At 45.4% G+C, this 19,731-nt stretch overlaps 1 protein-coding gene across 1 annotated transcript in view; it reads left to right on the forward strand.

Annotated features, from left to right (window-relative positions):
* Positions 1 to 729: 729 nt before the first annotated feature.
* The window catches only part of oxtra (oxytocin receptor a), a 42,456-nt gene continuing 23,454 nt past the window's right edge, over positions 730 to 19,731 (forward strand). The window contains exons 1-2 of the mRNA XM_078543800.1: positions 730 to 1,066; positions 1,592 to 2,850. Of these exons, the coding sequence (XP_078399926.1) occupies positions 1,959 to 2,850 (892 nt within the window). The 5' untranslated portion in view covers positions 730 to 1,066; positions 1,592 to 1,958. The remainder of the gene's footprint in view (positions 1,067 to 1,591; positions 2,851 to 19,731) is intronic.

Raw genomic sequence — 19,731 nt, forward strand, 5'->3', positions numbered from 1 at the left:
ATCACCTCTAGTTTCTCATTCATTCTCCTTCTTCTCCTCTCTCATGTCCTTGTTTTCCTCTTGAATTCTCCATCACATTCCTTAAGGTTTTCCCTATACATCTCCTTCACTCCCTTCCTCTATCCCATCTGCTTCTTCATCTCTCCCTGCTGTCCCTCTTTCTTTTCACCCTTTCTCTCCATACTATTCCCTCTCCTTCTCTCCTGCCCTCCTTCCATCATCTCACTCCCGCCCCCTCCTCCTTCCACCCCTCTCTCTCATCCCTTGGTCCCTCCTGTCTCTTGCTCTCTCATCCCCGTCTCTCTCTTCTGTCTTTCTCTCTCGTGCCCCCTCTCTCTCCTGTCCATCTCTCTCATCCCTCTCTCTCCTGTCCATCTCTCTCTCTTGTCCCTCTCTCTCCTGTCCACCTCTCTCTCTTTTCCTTCTCTCTCTTCTGTCCTTCCCTTTTGTCCCCTTCTCTCCTGTTCCTCTCTCTTGTCCCTCTCTCTCTTGTCCCTCTCTCTCTTGTCCCCCTCTCTCTTCTGTCCCTCTCTCTCCTGTCCCTCTCTCTCTTGTCCCTCTCTCTCTTGTCCATCTCTCTCTCTCTTGTCCCTCTCTTTCCTGTGCCTCTCCCCCTTTGCTCCTCACTCCCTCCTATTCCCCCTCTTTCTTGTCCCTTACTCCCCCCTCTTCCTCCCTCCTGTTCTCTGGTGGAATAAGTGAAGCGATGAAACGTCAATATGCAGGGCGAGAGTCCCTGTAGCTCGTAGCTCCCCCTATGGTGGAGAGGCCGCCCAGCCTTGTCCCCTCCCCAAAAGCTGCTCTAAGTATTTAGGAAGCAGGAGCTCATCAGGTCAGTCCGTTGAAGCTGTTGCTTTTGATGCAGTTATCAACAAGCGGGAACAACCCCACAACAAAAACAAACCCCGTCCACGAAAAGAAAAATAAACTGACATACATCTGCTGTGAAGATGTGGGCAATTCCTGATGGCAGATTTTCTGCAAATCACAAACTCCCAAATTATTGAGTGTGAGGAGACAGTTTCAAGACTTTGCGTTGTTCAAACGCCAAGGTCACTGCAAACAGGTAACTCTTAAAAACGTGCCCAGTTTTTTTTTTAAAGAAATCTATAATTATCTGCGGGATATGATGAGTGATTAGTTATTATTGTAAAATCTAAAGCACCTGACTACCCGCAAGGATGTTTTCTAGACAATAATTGTAGTGAGCACCGTTCCTGTCTGAAATCTACACCACTGCCACTAGATTGTGTTAAACTTAAATTTCAAATCCATAACATTGACATTAAATAAGCACAGACAGAACGATTCGCCCCGCGTCCCTTGTATTTAGGGGTATGAGTTAAGATTCGAAATTTGCTATGAATGGTACAGGGCTGAGTTATTGATTGTGTCCTTGTTTTATTACAGGATGTTGGAAGTAATTCCATAGTAACTCACAAATGGGAATTTAAAAGAGCGGCGAGGTGCAGGGGGGCTTTGGGAGCAGAGAGCCAGGGTCAATGAGGTTAATTCTTGCCAATTAGACGGGTCTTTGTGCGCTGTCTGATTCTAGGATTGACTTGGTGTGTTGTTGTGTCTTCCTTTTTAGCCTCTCAGGACACGTGCTGGCTGAAATTGACCAGCCCTTCGACGAAATCGACACATCCCGAAGTGTACAGACTGGGAGTCCCCGCAAACCCTGGCGTGTCCTTGTGACGAGATGACAGGAGGGACCGGTGAATGAGGACAATTCACCCATTTGGAGAACGTTAATGCCCAGCCCCACAAAACTGGGCAGGCACCGAGAGAGAGAGAGAGGGGGGAATTAAGGGGAGAAAAACAAAACGAACCGAACCGTGCGGGTAGGAAAAGAGTAAATTATGAAATAAAGTTACTGCAGATATTGAAGGGGTGGAGGTGGAGATAAAGTCAAAGAGTGAGAGGCACAGCTGGGTCTGGGTCGGCACTGTGAACATATGGAACCCTGGTTGCAAAATCTCTCATCCAACGGCTCGGACGTTGGGTTGGACAATGCTAGCTTGTTGTGCAATGGGTCAGCCCAGCCCCTGGTGAGGAACGAGCTTGTGGCTAAGCTGGAGGTGGCCGTGCTGACCATCATCCTGATCCTGGCGCTGACCGGCAACATCGGGGTCCTGCTGGCCATCCACTCCAACCGGCACAAGTCCTCCAGGATGTACTACTTCGTCAAGCACCTGAGCATCGCCGACCTGGTCGTGGCTGTCTTCCAGGTCCTCCCGCAGCTCATCTGGGAGATCACCTTCAGGTTCTACGCGCCGGATTTCCTCTGCCGGGCGGTCAAGTACCTGCAGGTGGTCGGCATGTTTGCCTCCACCTACCTGCTCATAGTCATGTCCATCGACCGCTGCATGACTATCTGCCAGCCCCTCAAGTCCCTCCACCAGCGCTCCAACCGAGCCTATGTGTTCTTCTCCTGGCTGATCAGCCTCCTGTTCAGCATGCCCCAGGTCTTCATCTTCTCCCTCAAGCAAGTGGGCCCCGGGGCTTACGACTGCTGGGGGGACTTTGTCCGGCCTTGGGGGGCGAGGGCATACGTCACCTGGATCACCCTGTCGGTCTACGTGGTCCCGGTGGTCATCCTGATCGCCTGCTACTCGCTGATCAGCTTCAAGATCTGGCAGAACGTGAAACTCAAGACCCAGAGGGAGGCGGCCGCCTCCAGGCTGGCGGTCATGCTGGCCAGGGTCAGCAGCGTCAAGATCATCTCCCGGGCCAAAATCAGGACCGTCAAAATGACCTTCGTCATCGTCCTGGCTTACATCGTGTGCTGGACGCCCTTTTTCATCGTGCAGCTGTGGAAGGTATGGGACAACCAGGCTCCCCAGGAAAGTAAGTTCCCCTTTTCATCAAAGGGTTCATTTGACATTTACACCTCAGCGCTTAACGCCCTAACAATTCTGCCAACTGGGTGAGGCAGAGGCAAACCAGGGCAGTTACTCCATTTCAACTCTTTGCTACACTCATTAAATACGCCAATCACATTTATAAAAACAAAAAACTAAAAGCTACTGCGGATGCTGGAAATCCAAAACAAAATAAAAACAGAATTACCTGGAAAAACTCAGCAGGTCTAGCAGCATCGGCGGAGAAGAAATCAGTTAACGTTTCGAGCCACATTTAGAAGTCTGACATGCTCTCAAAAGTACATCCGTCAATAACTTGAGAACAAATTACATTTATATAGCGCCTCGGGATGTAATGAGAAGTCCCCCAAAGCGCTCCACAGGAGCATTTAGAAAACAAAATGTGACACCAATCTATGTAGAGGGATATTTGGTCAGATGACCACCCAAAAGCTTGGTCAAAGAGAGTGTCCTTAAAGAAGAAAGTGAGGTGGGGAGTCAGAGGGTGTAGGGCAGGAATCCCAGAGCTTGGAGTTTGGGGAACCTATAGTGGAGCAATTATGATTGGGAGGAGAGCAGGTATCTTGGAAGGTTGTGAGGCTGGAGGGAATTACAGAGAGAGGGAGGGATGAGGCCATGGAGGGATTTGAAAATAAAGATGAGAATTTTAAAATCAAGACTTTGCTTGACCAGGAGCCAATGTAGGTCAGAGAGTGCAGGGGTGATAGTGGAACACGACTTGGTGCGAGTTAAGGCACAGGCAGCAGAGTTTTGGATGACCTCAAGGTTACGTGGGGTGGAATGTGGGAGAGCAGCCAGGAGTCAACATTTATAGGCAATAAAGGCATGAATGAGGGTTTCAGCAGGTGAGCTGAGACAGAGGCAAAGTTGAGCGATGTTACTGAGGTGGATTCAGGCGGCCTTAGTGATGGAGCGAATGTGGGGTTGAAAGGTCATCTCGAGGTCAATTGCGTCACCAAGATGGCGAACAGACTAGTTTAATCTCAGACTGTGGCCAGGTAGAGGGCTGGCATCGGTAACTAGGGTTTGGAGCAAAAACAATGGCTTCAGCCTTCTGAATATCTAACTGGAGGAATTTTCTGCTCATCCATCACTGGATGTCGGATAAGCGGCCTGAGAATTTAACACGATGGAGGAGTGGAGAGAGGTAGTGGTGAGGTAGTGGTGAGGTAGGTGGTGTCATCAGCATACACGTGAAAACTAATGCTGTGCTTTCAGTGATGTTGCTGAAGGGCAGCATGTGGATGAGGAATAGGAGGAAGATAAGAATAGATTCTTGAGGGACACCAGAGGAATCAGTGCTTTGCCAGTTCTGCCGAAGGGCCATGAAGGCTCGAAACGTTAACTGATTTCTTCTCCGCCGATGCTGCCAGACCTGCTGAGTTTTTCCAGGTAATTCTGTTTTTGTTTTGGATTTCCAGCATCCGCAGTAGCTTTTAGCTTTTTGTTTTTATCTGATTGTAATTAAACCAGACTGGATTTAATGACGGTGATGGGGGTCTCAGCCTTTGGCTGAAGAACTGGCAGGATACTCGGATCACCTCTTTTCGGGAAAGCTCATTGAGTTAAGTGTCACTCAGGCATTTGATAGGCCAGTGGCAGGGCTTTCCCTGGGGATCAAGGGCCCCAGGGCAGAGTTCCTGCCCACTGAGAGCTGCTGGCCAATCAGAGGCCAGCAGCCCTTCTGCACTCAGTAACACCACCAGGGAGGAGGTGGCTGCTGCTGGTACTACACCCACCTGCGGCTTCAGATTGAGGAGGAATCTAGGCACAGCTGAGTGATGGCAGCAGAGATGTCACATGATGGGGGGGGCCTTGGGGCAGGAGGGGCTATGGAGGTCAGCAGGAAGGGCAGGGATGGGACTTTCAGCAGCCCCCTACCCCATAGTCTTGATGCCAGATCCCTTGATCAGGCACTGAGCGCTTTTGAATGAAGGACGCCCACTCTCCTGGGAGCCTGAAAGCAAACATGCCAGGGTTTGTTTCTTGTTTGTTGGCTCCCCACCCGCACTAGGTCAATTCCAGAGGTGCTGAGGTGAGGCCCTTAAGTGAGCATTAATTACCTCAAGGGCCTCAAACGACAGTGAGGTGAGAAGAATGTTCATGGGCCATCCCACTCCGGACTTAATCGGGGTGGAGGCGGGAATGTAGTGGGGTCCCCAGCTGCCACCCTCTCACCTGATTAACTGCCCCCACCAACAAAACTTGCCGTGGGGGGAGGGCAAGAAAGAAATCAATAGGTTTCTGGATATGAATGACATCAAGGCATATTGGGATAGTGGGGAAAAATGGCATAGAGGTAGGTGATCAGTCATGATCTGTTTGAATGGCAGAGCAGGTTCGATGGGCTGAGTGGCCTACTGCTGCTCCTATGTTCCTGTGCTTCTATTAATGGAGGGGTGGTAGGATGGGGCAGGAGCAGATGCTCAGGTAGAAAAGATAGTATTGTTCCAAAGCAATCAGAAATTGTGCTTAAGGCAGTACAGGTAAAGGAAAAAACAAAAAGATGTAAAATTATTAAACCAGGAGGGAGAAATAAAAAACATGAATAAAATATTAGAAATAGTCATGTGGTAGAACAGATCTTGACTACTGCTAATAAAAGAGTTATGTCGAAGCTTTTTGTCTTGTTTCTAGCGAGCGTAAATGAGCCACATTGTGATCTTAAATTGACTGTTCATGTAATTTTAGCACACTCGGCATTATTCAGCAAGTGCTGTCCAATCATATATTCATACACAGGGACCTGTCCTCTGCAGGCAAAAAGAATATGTCTGGGCATCGCGTCTTTTTTGAATTAAACAAAAGCACGGGGGACAATAGTTCCCTGGTGTATTCTCCACAGCAATGCCTCTATCAATCAGAGTTAACTTGCCAACCAATCAGCACTCTTTTCTCATGCAGTATAAATTGTTGCTCCCTTTGAAATTTGACATTCTTGTGTCTGCACTGATGAGTGCAAGATGAAAACTTCTGACAACATCTCTCTTTTTTCAGCAAAATATTAGAACAGAAGGACAGGTTAGGGTGTATTTCCAAATGTGAATTCTTTACAAAAACACACAGAGTATAAGGAACAAAAATGAAAGGATTTAAGTGACAAATTCAATTTAGAGGATATGACAAAGTAGCCATTACTGAGACTTGGCTGCAGGACGGTCAGGACAAGGAACTAAATAGATCAGATCTAGAGCAAAAATACATAAAATGGTAAAGGGAGAGCAGTAGTTTTAGTGATTAAGGACAAAATCACTTCAGTGATAAGTGAGGATATAATGAGAAGTAAGCAGGCAGTGGAGACTTTTTGGTTGGAATTAAGAATTGAAAAAAAATTAAGACTGCAGTGCGATTTGTGTATAGACCCCAAGGTGACAGCTGTGAAGTGATAGACTGCATAGATACAAGAATTAGACAGGCATGTAGCAAAGGCATAATAATATTAATGCATGATTTTTATCTTTCATATAGATTGGGATAAGCAGACTAGCACTTGTCAGAAAGGTAATGAATTTCTTGAGTGTGTCTGGGATAAGTTCTGCAGCAATATGCCCTAGAGCCAACAAGGAGGCATGCCATGTTTGATTTAGTAAAGAGTAATTACTAATGAGCCATAATTTGGTTAACATCCTGACCATGTATGAACATTTATCCAATAGCAATCACAATATGATCAAGTTCAATGTAGTGTTCCGAAAGAGAGAATCGCAAAACAGTTACAAAGATTCTAGATTTCAATGGGATTCAACTGAGCAAATCTCTTAATGGGTAAAATACAGAAGACCAATGGGAGGTGTTCAAAAAGAGTTAAAGGTGATATATTGTGGGGAGATGGTGGCATAATGATAATGTCACTGGACTAGTAATCTAGAGACTGAGGCTAATGCTCTGGGGACATGTGTTCAAATCCCACCAGGTAAACATGCCAGGGTTTGTTTGAAGTGCTCCCCACATGGTGAGCCCCCTGTCCACCACTGAGTTAATTCCAGAGGTGCTGAAATGGGGCCCTTAAGTGGGCATTAATTACCTTAAGGGACTCAGCTGACAGGGGGAGCGAGAAGACTATCCATAGGCCATCCCATTCCAGACTTAATCGGGGTGGAGGTGGGAATGTGGTGGGGTCCCCAGCTGCCACCCTCCCACCCTGATTAACTGTCCCTATCTGGTGGGATTTGAACTCAATTAATAAATCTGAAAGCTTCAGTAATGGTGACCATGAAACTATCATTTGTTGTTAAAAACCCATCTGGTTCACTCATGTCCCCTTAGGGGAGGAAATCTGCCATCCTTACCCAGTCTGGCCTACATGTATAGCAACTGCCCTTGGCAATGGCCACAAATGCTGGCCTTCCAGCAATCCCCACATCCCATGAAAGAATAAATAACAAAAAACAGCTCTAAGAGTGATGAGCTTTACATGTCAGATAACCAGCCATGGACAACTAAAGAGGTAAGAGGCAACATAAAACTTAAAGCAAAAAGGAAAAAAAGATCCTGGTGAATGAGAAGAATACAAAGAACAGCAAATGGTGACAAAACAAATAGGGAGAGCCACAAAAAGGGAGTATGAAAAGAAACATCCACAGAGTATCAGAATCTGTACGATTTTTTTTTTGCAGTTTCATGAGTAAAGAGGTTGTCCAGGAGCAATGTGGGCCCTTAAATACTGATAATGATTGGTATTGCCAATGAAAATACAGCAATTGTGGACATGTTGAATAATTGCTTTGGATCAGTATTTACAGTAGAGGAAGAGGTCAGCATGCTGGACAACCCAAGCAAACTAATACTGAATCAGGGACAGGGACTCAGCAAGATTACAATAAGCAAAATGACAGTAATGAAGAAAATAATGGAACTAAAGAGTGCCAAATCCCCACAAGCAGAGGTGACTAAAGTAGTGGATGATATAATGACAATGGACTTCCAGAACGCAATTGGTTAAAGCCCCTCAAAAAGATAGTGTTGTCTAGAGTGGAAACGCATGGATTTGAAAACAAATTATTGACCTGGTTAGGAAATTAGCTGAGCAACAGAAAATAATCAAAATAGCTAATGGAATGCCCATGATTCTAGTTAGGGGACTGGAATAAAGGGGTAAAAGTGATGCTTCTGCTGTTCTCAGCCCTGGTAGACCACACCAGAAGTGGTCAGCAGAGAGTAGGGATAATAGACAGGTACTCTAATTGGCAGAATATGACTAGTACTGTCCCGGAAGGACTAGTATTGGGAACTCAACTATTCACCAACATTATCAATAACTTAGATGATAGGATGGTAAGCCACACATCCAAATTAGCTGATGGCACAAAGATAGGTAGCATTGTAAGCAGTGTAAGTAGAAGCATAACATTATTAATAAAATATTAATAGATTAAGTGACAAAACTGTGACAAATGGATTTCGATGTAGGCAAATGTGAGGCCGTCAGCTTTGAACCTAAAAGGATGGAACAAGGTACATTATAAATGGGGAAAAGCTAGAGATTGTGAGCTAGAGATATCCCTGGTTAGACCACACCAGGAGCAACTTTGGACATCACAATTTAGGAAGGAATAATATTAAAGTGAGTGCAACACAGATTTAGCAGAATGATATCTTGGCTCCAAGGGTTAAGTTATGAGAAGAGTTTACACAAAGTAGGGTTGCATTCCCTGGAATTAGAAGGTAAAGGAATGAACCCTTAAAAGAATGCATTATAAACTGGTGCTAGTTATCGCAATAGTCTTATATCACTTATATTAAACTAATGGGGCAGGATTTTGTCCTTGGCGGGGGTGCTCGGCAGGGGTGGGCAGGGGCAGTCAGGAAGCCGCCCGCCACCCGCAATCAGCTCCACCCCGCGATTTCACACGGCCGGGCCAATGAAGTCCAGGCCTGCGTGGATTGCGAGCGGCAGCGCTGAGTGCTGCCTGTGCGGGCAGTGGTGGGGGGGGGAGGGAGAGCCGGGCCTGGCGCGCAGTTCACGCATGCGTGAGAAAGAACGCTTCAGTCTCCCTGAGGCACGGAGCTGCCTCAAGAGCGATTGAAGCTCTCTGTAAAAACAATAGTGAAAAGTATAAAAATTTAATAAAACATGACCCCCTCATGTGACTCTGTCACATGAGCTGGGATATGTTTTTAATTCAAACATAAAGTTTTTATTTAATATTTATTTGCTTTAGGAAACCTCATCCCGCTTGTGGATTAGATTTCCTAAAAACTGTAAAGGCTGCTTTGCCTTTTCGCTTGCTCGCCAACCGTAAGGTTGGACGGGCAGCGTAAATTTGAATTTAATTAGATTATAAATGGCCTTGATAGGCCTTTTAATTATTGGCGGGTGTGCAGCCGACGCTGGTGTGCACCCGCCGAATGAAGTATCGTGAGACTGCGCGATGATGTCGGGACGCATGCCTGACGTCATCGTGCGCCATTTTACACTCGGGCGTGTCGGGCGCATGCCCGAGTGTAAAATTCTGCCCATGGTGTCATATTTGTCATACTAAATATTTCTGTTGTTTATAGGAACATTAGACAACGAGACAATATTATAACAATTGTACTAACAATGCCATATTGATGCTCTTCTATTAGTAATTCTGACAGATATATATCGGCTTTACTGAGAGTTGCACTAGTTATATTACACCAATAGCCTAGTCTTAGTTAAATTATTGCAAATTGGCATAGGGACAAACAGATTAGGGAGGTGAAAATGTGGCTGAAGGAATGGTGTGGGAGAAAGGGTTCCATTTGGTACCATTTTTGGGATGAGGGGAAATGTACCATTGGGTTGGGCTCAGCCTGAGCCAGGCTGGGACCAGGGTCCTGTTGGAAAGGTTAAATAGGGTAATCACAAGGACTTCAAACTAGTTAATGGGAGGTGGGGGTGGGAGCTCAGATGGAAACATGATATAAATAATAGTTTCAAAACAATTGAAAGGGAAGAGAGTAGAGTAAGAGTCAGAAATGCTGCTTAAGGCACGACTGGTAAAGGGAAAACTAAAAGGTGTAAAATAATTAATCCAGGAGGGAGAAATAATTTTTTAAAAATAATAAATGGATGATTTAACAGACAAGAGATAGCATAAAAAGGTAAAAAAACCCTTGGACCTAAAAGGATAGGACAGGGTACTTTCTAAATGGTGAAAAGCTAGCAACAGTGGAGGTCCAAAGAGACCTGGGGGCCCCAGTACAAAGATCATTAAAATGTCATGAGCAGGTACAGAAGATAATCATGATGGCTTATATTTAGACAGGCTTGTCCAACCCATGGCCGGTGGGCCGCATTGTGGCCCCAAAGCCTCTGGACTTGAACTAACTTGCTGGACTTATATTTGAAAAATGCTGTAAAGCTGCTCAGCCAATCACAGGCTGGTTCCTCCTGGCATTTGCTGCTGTTAGGCTCACTAGTGAGGGGGGGGGAGAGAGAGAGAGTGGTGTGAGGGGGGAGAGAGTGTGTGTGAGGGGGAAGAGAGAGAGTGTGAGGGGGAGAGGGAGAGTGAGGGGGAGAGTGTGTGTGGGGGGGAGAGTGTGTGTGGGGGGAGAGTGTGTGTGGGGGGAGAGTGTGTGTGGAGGGGAGAGTGTGTGGAGGGGAGAGTGTGTGGTGGGGGAGAGTGTGTGGTGGGGGAGAGTGTGTGTGGGGGGAGAGTGTGTGTGGGGGGGAGAGTGTGTGTGGGGGGGAGAGTGTGTGTGGGGGGGAGAGTGTGTGTGGAGGGGAGAGTGTGTGGTGGGGGAGAGTGTGTGGTGGGGGAGAGTGTGTGGTGGGGGAGAGTGTGTGGTGGGGGAGAGTGTGTGGTGGGGGAGAGTGTGTGGTGGGGGGGAGTGTGTTGGGGGGAGTGTGCATGGGGGGGAGTGCGTGGGAGGGGAGAGTGTGTGTGGGGGGAGAGTGTGTGTGGGGGGAGAGTGTGTGTGGGGGGAGAGTGTGTGTGGGGGGAGAGTGTGTGTGGAGGGGAGAGTGTGTGGTGAGGGAGAGTGTGTGGTGGGGGAGAGTGTGTGGTGGGGGGGAGTGTGTTGGGGGGAGTGTGCATGGGGGGGAGTGTGTGGGAGGGGAGAGTGTGTGGGAGGGGAGAGTGTGTGAAGGGGGAGAGTGTGTGAAGGGGGAGAGTGTGTGGTGGGGGAGTATGTGTGGTGGGGGAGAGTGTGTGAAGGGGGACAGTGTGTGGTGGGGGAGTATGTGTGGTGGGAGGGGGGGGCGGGGTTGGGGGGGGGTAGGGGTGGGTGGGTGAGTGTGTGTGTGTAAGTCTGCCTCACTCCCAGACTCAGGGTTCTCATTTACCCTCACCCCCACACACCACCATGCACTCTCACCCACTCTCACATTGAGCACACACTCTCACCTGTCACACACTTATATTCATCTTTATTTATTACTCATTGATTTTTTGCTCAGCTAGTTGTCCCTTTTCATACCTCAAAGTTTTTTTTTGAAATTCATGTTTAATGTTGCGCCAAATTTTATCTTCCCAAAATTTGCTCATCAGCTCCTTGAGTGAGAAAAATTTTGTAATGTGGCCCCACATGAAAAAGCTGGACAAGCCTGATCTAGAGGATTGGACAACAAGGGGGTAAAAGTCATGCTTCAGATTGGTTAGACCACATCTGGAGTACTGTAAAGTAACTCTAGGCATCACAACTTATGAAGGATATATTGACCTTGGAGGGAGTGCAGTGTAGATTTAGCAGAATGATACCTGGACTTCAATGGTTAGATTATGAGGAGAGATTGCACAAAGTGGCATTGTATGCCCTGGTATTTGGAAGGCTAAGGAGGGATTTGGTTGAAGTTTTCCAGATATTAAGGGGAATAGATAGGACAGATAGAGAGGAATTATTTCCTCTGGTTGGGAAATCTAAGACTAGGGGCCATGGTCTAAAAATTAGAACCAGACATTTCAGGAGCGAAATTAGGAAACAGTTCTACACAGAAAGGGTGGTAGAACTTTGGAACTCTCTTCCACAAATGGAAGTTGATGTAAAAGCATTGTCGAGTTTAAATCTGAAATTGGTAGATTTTTGTTAACCAAAGGTATTAAGGAACATGGGGCATAGGTTGGGTATATGGAGTTAGGTCACAGACCAGCCATGATCTCACTGAATGGTGAAACATGTTAATGGGGCTAAATGTTCTACTCCTATTCCTATGTTGCTATATTACTATGTTCTAGTTCATGACCGGTTTCCCTTTGCTGTGGAAGATGGCCATTTCTTGTGTACGTAGTTGTCTGCTGTGTGTTTTAAGATGGCTGTGAAACCCAGTTGCAGACCTGCATGGCTTCCCATGCTATGGCAAAGGATGAATTGTCTGATTTTGTTAGAGTGCCCGGTCTTTCCAGCTTGTGTTTTGTCCTTAGGTGCCTCTATTCCTTGCTGTTCAAAGGAAGCAATGCCACTACTTGAGATCATTCCCTAGGTAGTTCATTCTTGTACATTCTTCTCCCAATCCATGGACATGCCAGATTTCCTGAGGTTTGTCTTCAAGGAATCCTTGAACCTTAATCTCTGTCTACACCACAGGCAGTGTCCAATTTGTAGCTTGTGCATACATAAACGTCTTAGGGATTTGGCTGTCAGTCATACGTACTACATGGGTGGAATTTAATCCACCCTATAACAGCGGGAAACGTGATGGCCAAGCCTATTTAATCAAGGGAGAGGCTGTGCCTCAGTCTCCCAATGGAGGGAAAACCTCCTCCGATTAACTTGGAGGCACAAAGGGGCTAATGCAAGAAACTCACATGCTCGCAGTGGGATGCCAATTAGGCTCATTAATGAGCCAGTTGACACCAATTATCCCTGAACCCACCAGAATCTGGAGGTAGCTCAGGGATTAAATGGGAGTCGCATGGCTTTTCCAGCGGCATACTGGGTGGTGGAATGGGGGGAGTCTCTTGTTGTTAGACTCAGTGCCCAATTGAGGGACCTGGCATCAGTACCATCCCTCTGCCCTTTCCACTGAGCCCCCCCATGCCCCTGTCACCCATGGCATCGTCCCTGCAACCCGCACCCTATCCTCACTCACCTGAGTGCACGGATCCAATGATGATCCCTAATGAATTTCCCAGAGCATTACAGGCAGCAGCCATCGCTCCCAATGGCACTGCCAGCAATGGAGACCTGCTGACCTCTGATTCACCAACAGTTCTCAGTGGGTGGGATTTCTGCCATCAGATTCTTGATAGGGACTTAATTTGGTCAGGCCCTCTGCACAGAAGTAACCTGGGTTTGCCTGTTCTTAATCAGTGGGCGGGACCCACATCAGGAACACTAAATCCAGCCCCGTGTCCTCTCCATCTGAGCTGAGCTCTGACGATGAGCGCTTCAATTCCAGACATTTCTGTTCTTTGAAGAACCTGAGTGTTGGGCATTTTTTCCTCCCATTTGATGCCCATGATGTTCTGAAAGCATCTCATGTAGAACCTGTCCAACTGGTTAATATGTCTGGAGTAGGTAGTCCATGTCTCGCAGGCGCATATGATTTGTACACAGCAGGTTTTGTTGTAAGTTTGGCACCTCGTTTCCTCCACAGTCTCTTACATAGACGGGCAAACGCTGAGCTTGCTCTGGCAATTGTATGTGCCAACTCGCTGTCAATGCAGACATTTCTGGAGATTGTGTTTCCAAGATATGTAACTTTAAAAAGATTACACTTGATTGAATGCGGGAAAAACTAAAACAAATAAACTATGAAAAGTGTGATAGAATTCTCTGCAATTGCCTGGATGAGTGCAGCTCCAATAACACTCAAGGAGCTCAACACATTTCAGGATAAAGCAATCCACTTGATTGGCACCCCATCCACCACCTTAAATATTCACTCCCACCACCGCCGATGCAGCAGTCTGCAAGTTGCACTGCAGCATCTCACCAAGGCTCCTTTGGCAGCACCTTCCGAACCTTCAGCCTCTAACACCTAGATGAACAAGGGCAGCAGGCACATGGGAACAACATCACCTGCACCTTCCCCTCCAATTCACACATCACCTTGACTTGGAAATATATCGCTGTTCCTTCACTGTTGCTGAGTCACAGTCCTGGAACTCCCTTCCTAACAGCATTGTGGTGTACCTACAGCACATCTCAGGAATGCATAAGACAAGACATTTCAGTAGAAAGCAAGTAGAACACCGTTAAAGATATAATGCAGAAAATGCGGGATAAATACAGCAAACTAAAAAAAAGCTTAGATAAATCAAATGTGACACAAAATGGGTTAACAAACAAATTAAGAGTGAGATAAAGAGTACAAAGAGGGCTATAGAAATTCTGCTGGTAGGAAGGTGAAGGGACTCATTGGGATGAATATAAGAAAATGCAGTGAAAAGTCAAAAGGAATATTAGGGGTAAAGAGAAATTTAGAAGAAGGTATAGTAGTTGAGGCTAAGTGCAAAAATTGTTTCAGTACCATAACCGTGAGAGGTAATTTGGAGAAATGTTAAAAACCATATGCAAAACATTTGTGCCAGGGTAGGCTTCTGGTCATGCTGACTGACTCTGGAAACAAATTTCTAATATCTCCAAAGCAAGACTATTTTGAATGAAGCTAATAAGATAGCAATTGTTCCTGGCATTGTAAGCAAGAGTAAGGCACCACTGATGTAACATTATCACAGATGGTACACTCCAGCTAAAAGATACTCAAAGATAAAACAAACTGAAAAATAATTTTGTTAAAAACTATAAGCAATGCAAATGACTATGAACTAGTCAATATTCTATGTGACTAGTCCATCAGCTATTCATAAGGGAAGATATAAGCAACATGCTCTCTCCAAACAAAGATAGCCCAAGTGCGATCAATAACTTTACCATAAATGAGATGGAGGTCAAGACAGACTAAATGGACTTTAAGCAAATAAATCTCTAATCTCCAGTGATAGATGATATTTATCCCAGAATGTTGCGAGAGTCAAAGGAGGAGATTTGAGAGGTGTTGGTAATCATTATGAGGGAGCCATTGGACATTGGGTGATGCCATTTTATCATGAACAGGCCACTGTGGCGCCCATTTTCTAAAAGGGTGAAACAGGCTTTAAGTATTGTTTGTAGAAGTTAAGTCCAAGTCAAGAGAAGTACTAAGTGGAGTACCTCAGCACTACCGCAGTTTCTAATTTACGTGAATGATGTGGGCTCAGAATCTCAATGCAAAGTGATCACTTTTGCAGGTGATACTAAACTAGAGGGGCAGTGGAATCCAAAGAGGCAGCTCAGAATGTATGTAAGTGGGCAGAATGACGGCAGATGAGATTTAAAACAGACAAGTGCAAAGCATTCCACAAAGAAAGGGAAAAACAATGACATGTAGTCTCCATGAATGGTGTTGAAAAAAAAACTAAGGGTGAAATCCGAGAGACCTTGTAATCTTAGTTGACCTGATGCTAAATATATTCAATTAATGCTGAGCAGTAATTAATAAAGCCAATAGAATATTGAGCTACATAGACAAAACTGTAAAGTGTACAGTGGTTGTGTTCAGAGTGCACTGTGAATATTGAGTTTAGTTCTGGTTGCCAAGTAACATTGATGTACTGTGTAGATGAAGCATAGTGAAGAATCACAAGGTTGTTCCCAGAATCAGGGTTATGAGGAAAAACTGGAGAAACTTGGACTTTTCTAACTGGAGATTACCTAAAAGATGTTTGTAAGATTGTTAAAGGTATAGAAAAAGTTAAGCTGAATTACTAGGTTAGATTGTACTGTGGGGGTGAAACAAGAGGTGAACGAGTGAAACAGGTTGAAATTATAGGAAGGCACTTTTAGAACTGACACCAGGGTGATCTGAGCAACAAGGGAAATCAGGAGATTTCCTCAGTGAATGATTCCATAGTGTTGGATTGTTGCGAAATCTTCAAATTGCTTCCCTGCTCCTTTATTTTCTCTGTGTTTGTATTAGAAAATCAAAAAAACTACTCAAAGCAAAATTCGATAGCAGCTAAAGACAGGCCCAGGGAGCAGGATGCATGGTTAAGTCACTCCAGTTACATCCAATGCAGGCAATGCAGAAATGTCATGCTGCCTGCTGATTTACATCATGGCTGCGTGTGCTGTTGAGTGGCTTTACGCATCAGCAAGAGGCTCAAGCTTGTGTGAGGCTAGACCATTTAAAACTAGTCTGCATGTCTTAAAGCTTGGAACACTTAAAGAGGAGGTGAATTCCAGCATGGTGGGGTTTGAACCCATGTCCCCAGAGCATTAGCCTGTACCTCTGAATTATTAGTCCAGTGGTAGTACCACTGTGCCACCATCTCCCCATAACTGCACCAGTACCCTTACACATGGCTTCATTCACTACTCTGCTTCACTCTCCTGCAAACAATCTTTATCAACCATGACTCATACCTCACATTCCTTGCTTCACCTCACCTTATGGTCTTAGCACTGCTGCAAGCCTCACACTCACATCTTGCACACACAGCCAGCTATTCAACCATGACAGCCATTTTGCCCAAACACATGGCGTTGCCACACTTCCCTGCCCCTTGACAAGGTACCACACGACAGGAGGCAGCAGCAGCTAACTAGCAGGAGAGAGGCACTGCTACATGTCCTTAGCCTCATGGGGGGAGCAGTATACGCCCCCATGGGAGCAGCCAGGACTGAAGCTATGGCCAGCGGCAGGACAGAAAATGGATGATGACATAACTAACCCTCCTTCTCACATCCCATTTGCCCCTCATCCCACACCCTCTTCTGATTTACAAGCTGCAGATGGTGTGCACATGCCCCTCTTGTTTTCTGCCCCCCCCCCACCCTTCACCACAACTCAGCCCCTGTGCCTTTCTTCTTTCTTATACCCAAGAACTGCCACCTGGTCGGAAGATCAGGAAGACAGTGATGAAGAAGAATCGCTGTCACTCACTCTCATGCTGGATCCACCAACTTAGATGCTGGCACTTGGTAACTTAGAGATGGGATCTGTAGGCAGTGAGGCAAGAGAGGTCTGTAACCAAGGACAGGGGAACAAGGGTAGTGAAAGTGCCAGTTCTCCAGAGGACGAGGTTGCACGTGAGTTCTGCTGCAGAGGGGGACTCAGATGAGGACTTTGATGGGCCAGCCTACAGAAATAGACTGAAATCATGCATTCCCAGCTTGCTGCCACATAAGTTCAGACTGCTGCCATCACAGCTGTGGCTATCAGTGTACAACAGGACTTGCAGGGTCTCACAGAAGCCCTCCAACCCATTGCTAGAATTGCTGAGGAACTGCCCAGTGGGGGTGGCAGTGGCTCCATGAAGCACAAACTGTTGTCCTCTCTCAGGAATACAGCATTCCCTATCCCGCCACTGCCGCTCCCTTTGTGTCTTGGCCTTTCAGCCAGGCATCCTAGATTGACACCACCCATGTTAAGATGGTGCAGTCCAAAGTTGGCCTTCTAGTGCCAGAATAACTCAAGGTCACCCATGAAAACCACCTGCAGTCTCTCTCAGTGATACTCAGCATCATTCAACCAGCCATGCTGCAGCTACTGGGGTAGCACTGCAAAGGAGCAGTAGGACAGACAAAGGCACATGGAAGACAGGCACAGGGGGGCACACACTGGTTGATATTTGTGTAGAATATTGGATGATTAGATTTATAAAGTTGTATTGGAATGGTTGTTTCCTGGTGCTTTCTGTTTTTGCATTGTCATGGTCAGTGACACTCGCAGGTAGGAGAGAGATGATGGAGAGGAAGGGAAGGGTGAGAGAAGGAGAGGGAGAGACAGAGGGGAGGGAAAGAGAGAGGAGAAGGAGAGGGAGCCAGTGAGAAAGAGGGAATGAAATTAAATAAATAGAGGGGGGTTTGAGAGAGCGGGTTAGGAGTGGAAGGAGAGGAAGAGAGAGAGACAGAGAGGGGAAAAGGAGAGCGTGGGAGGGAGAAGGAATGAGGGGTTGAGAGAGAGGGAGTGAGAATGAAATGAAACATTAAAGAATAGAGGACAGTGAAACAAACACTGCCAGCCAAAATAGGCAATAGAAAAATTTAACATTCAATTGCAAATCTTTCTACAATAAAAGGACCAGAAAGAAATACATTTTAGAAACTTGTAAAGGAAAATGCAACAAAGCAGTTAACAGTACTTAAAATATGTGTTTGAACACGATAAAAGGCATAGGTACTTATATATAAATGTGAAAGAGTAAAAATCTGAAATTAGGTTGGTATATTTGCGGATAAAATTTATTAGGTAAGTAGGTAACTGTAATCCACAAAAGACTAGAGGCATCTCTCTCCCTTAGAGAGTGAGAGGGAGAGAGAGAGACACAAGTGGTTGTATAGCTTGAGGGACACCACTCTGCATCATGAATGGGGCAAGGTGGGGAGGGAGGCTCTATGAGCTACCACAGCCGGTGCAGAGATTGAACCCATGTTGCTGGCAAGGCACACTAACCATCCAGCCAACTGAGCTAACCGACCACCAAAATTAATGCAGAAAATAATTTATCAAAATAATTGTTTCTGTTGTAGAGATAAAGAAATGAAATGAAGTCTAATTAATGTTAGCTTGAAGCGGTAATTAATTCTGTGGTATGCTCCCTTTTCAGTAGAGTGTTCTAATGACTGACTTCAGGGAAATTGTTTACAAGAACAATTTCAGTAAAGCTGATGGGGAATATCCGGAATATACAGTTTTCGAAAACTCTGTCACATCAGTTTTGTTACATCAGGGTGGGACTCATGTTGCACTGAGAGGCTTTGTCCACTGCAGGGTAGACCCTGTGACTCCGATAAAAAAACAGCAAAAAATGACTAAAACATTAATATGAGAGAAAGCTAGCCAGAAATATAAAGACAGATAGTAAGAGTTTCTATAGATATTTTAAAAAGATAAGAGTTAATAAAGTGAGCATTTGTCCTATAGAAAGTGAGTCTGGGTGATTAATAATAGAAAATAAGGAGATAGCAACTGAATCAAATAGGTACTTTGTATCAGTCTTCACTATAGAGGGTACAAGTAACATCCCAGAAGTAGCTGTAAATCAGGAAATGGAAGGGAGGGAGGAACTCAAGAAAATTACAATCACCAGGGAAGTGGTACTGAGCAAATTGTTGGAGCTGCAGGCTGACAAGTCCCCGGGTCCTGATGGATGTCATCCTAGGGTCTTAAAAGAAGTGACTAGTGATATAGTCAGTGCATTGGTTTTAATTTTCCAAAATTCCCTAGTGCATGAATCGCAAAAGTTTAGTACAGCAAATAATTAGGAAAGCTAATAGAATGATATTATTTATTGCAAGGGGAACTGAATACAAAAGCAGGGAGGTTATGCATCAGTTACATAAGGCATTGGTGAGACCACATCTGGAGTACAGTGTACTGAATTGCTCTCCTTATTTAAGGATGTAAATGCAATGGGAAAATAGGAAGGCAAAGAGAGAGAATGAGAAAATATTGGCAAGTAAAATCAAGGAAAACAGAAAGATTTTTTATAAACACATAAAGAGCAAGAGGATAACTGAAGAAAGAGTAGGGCTTATTACAGACCATAAGGGTAACCTGCGTCTGAATGTGCAGGTATTAGTTTGGGTCTTATTGAATACTTTTGCACCTATTTTCATAAAAGAAAGAGACAATACAAAGATCGCAATCAGGGAGGAGGGTGTGAAATATTAATTGAGATGAACAAAGAAGGAGCATTAAGGGGTTTAACATCTTTGAAAATTCCCCAGGCTATCGTGTTTTTATAACGATATAAAGGCACTCATAAAGGATTGGGTAAACGCATTGTGAGTTCATTTATTTAGACTAAGCACATGAGAACATATATACATGAATAGAAAGCTTGAAGGCATCAGCAGCAGAGCTGTGTGTGCTGTGTCCTGGTCACAGGCCAAAGCGAAACTGAGACTGGATCAGATGACACAAGTCCCTTCTAGTGATGTCATGCTGCTA

This window comes from Cetorhinus maximus, chromosome 6 (assembly GCF_964194155.1).
Source record: "Cetorhinus maximus chromosome 6, sCetMax3.hap1.1, whole genome shotgun sequence".
Classification (NCBI taxonomy): Eukaryota; Metazoa; Chordata; class Chondrichthyes; order Lamniformes; family Cetorhinidae; genus Cetorhinus; species Cetorhinus maximus.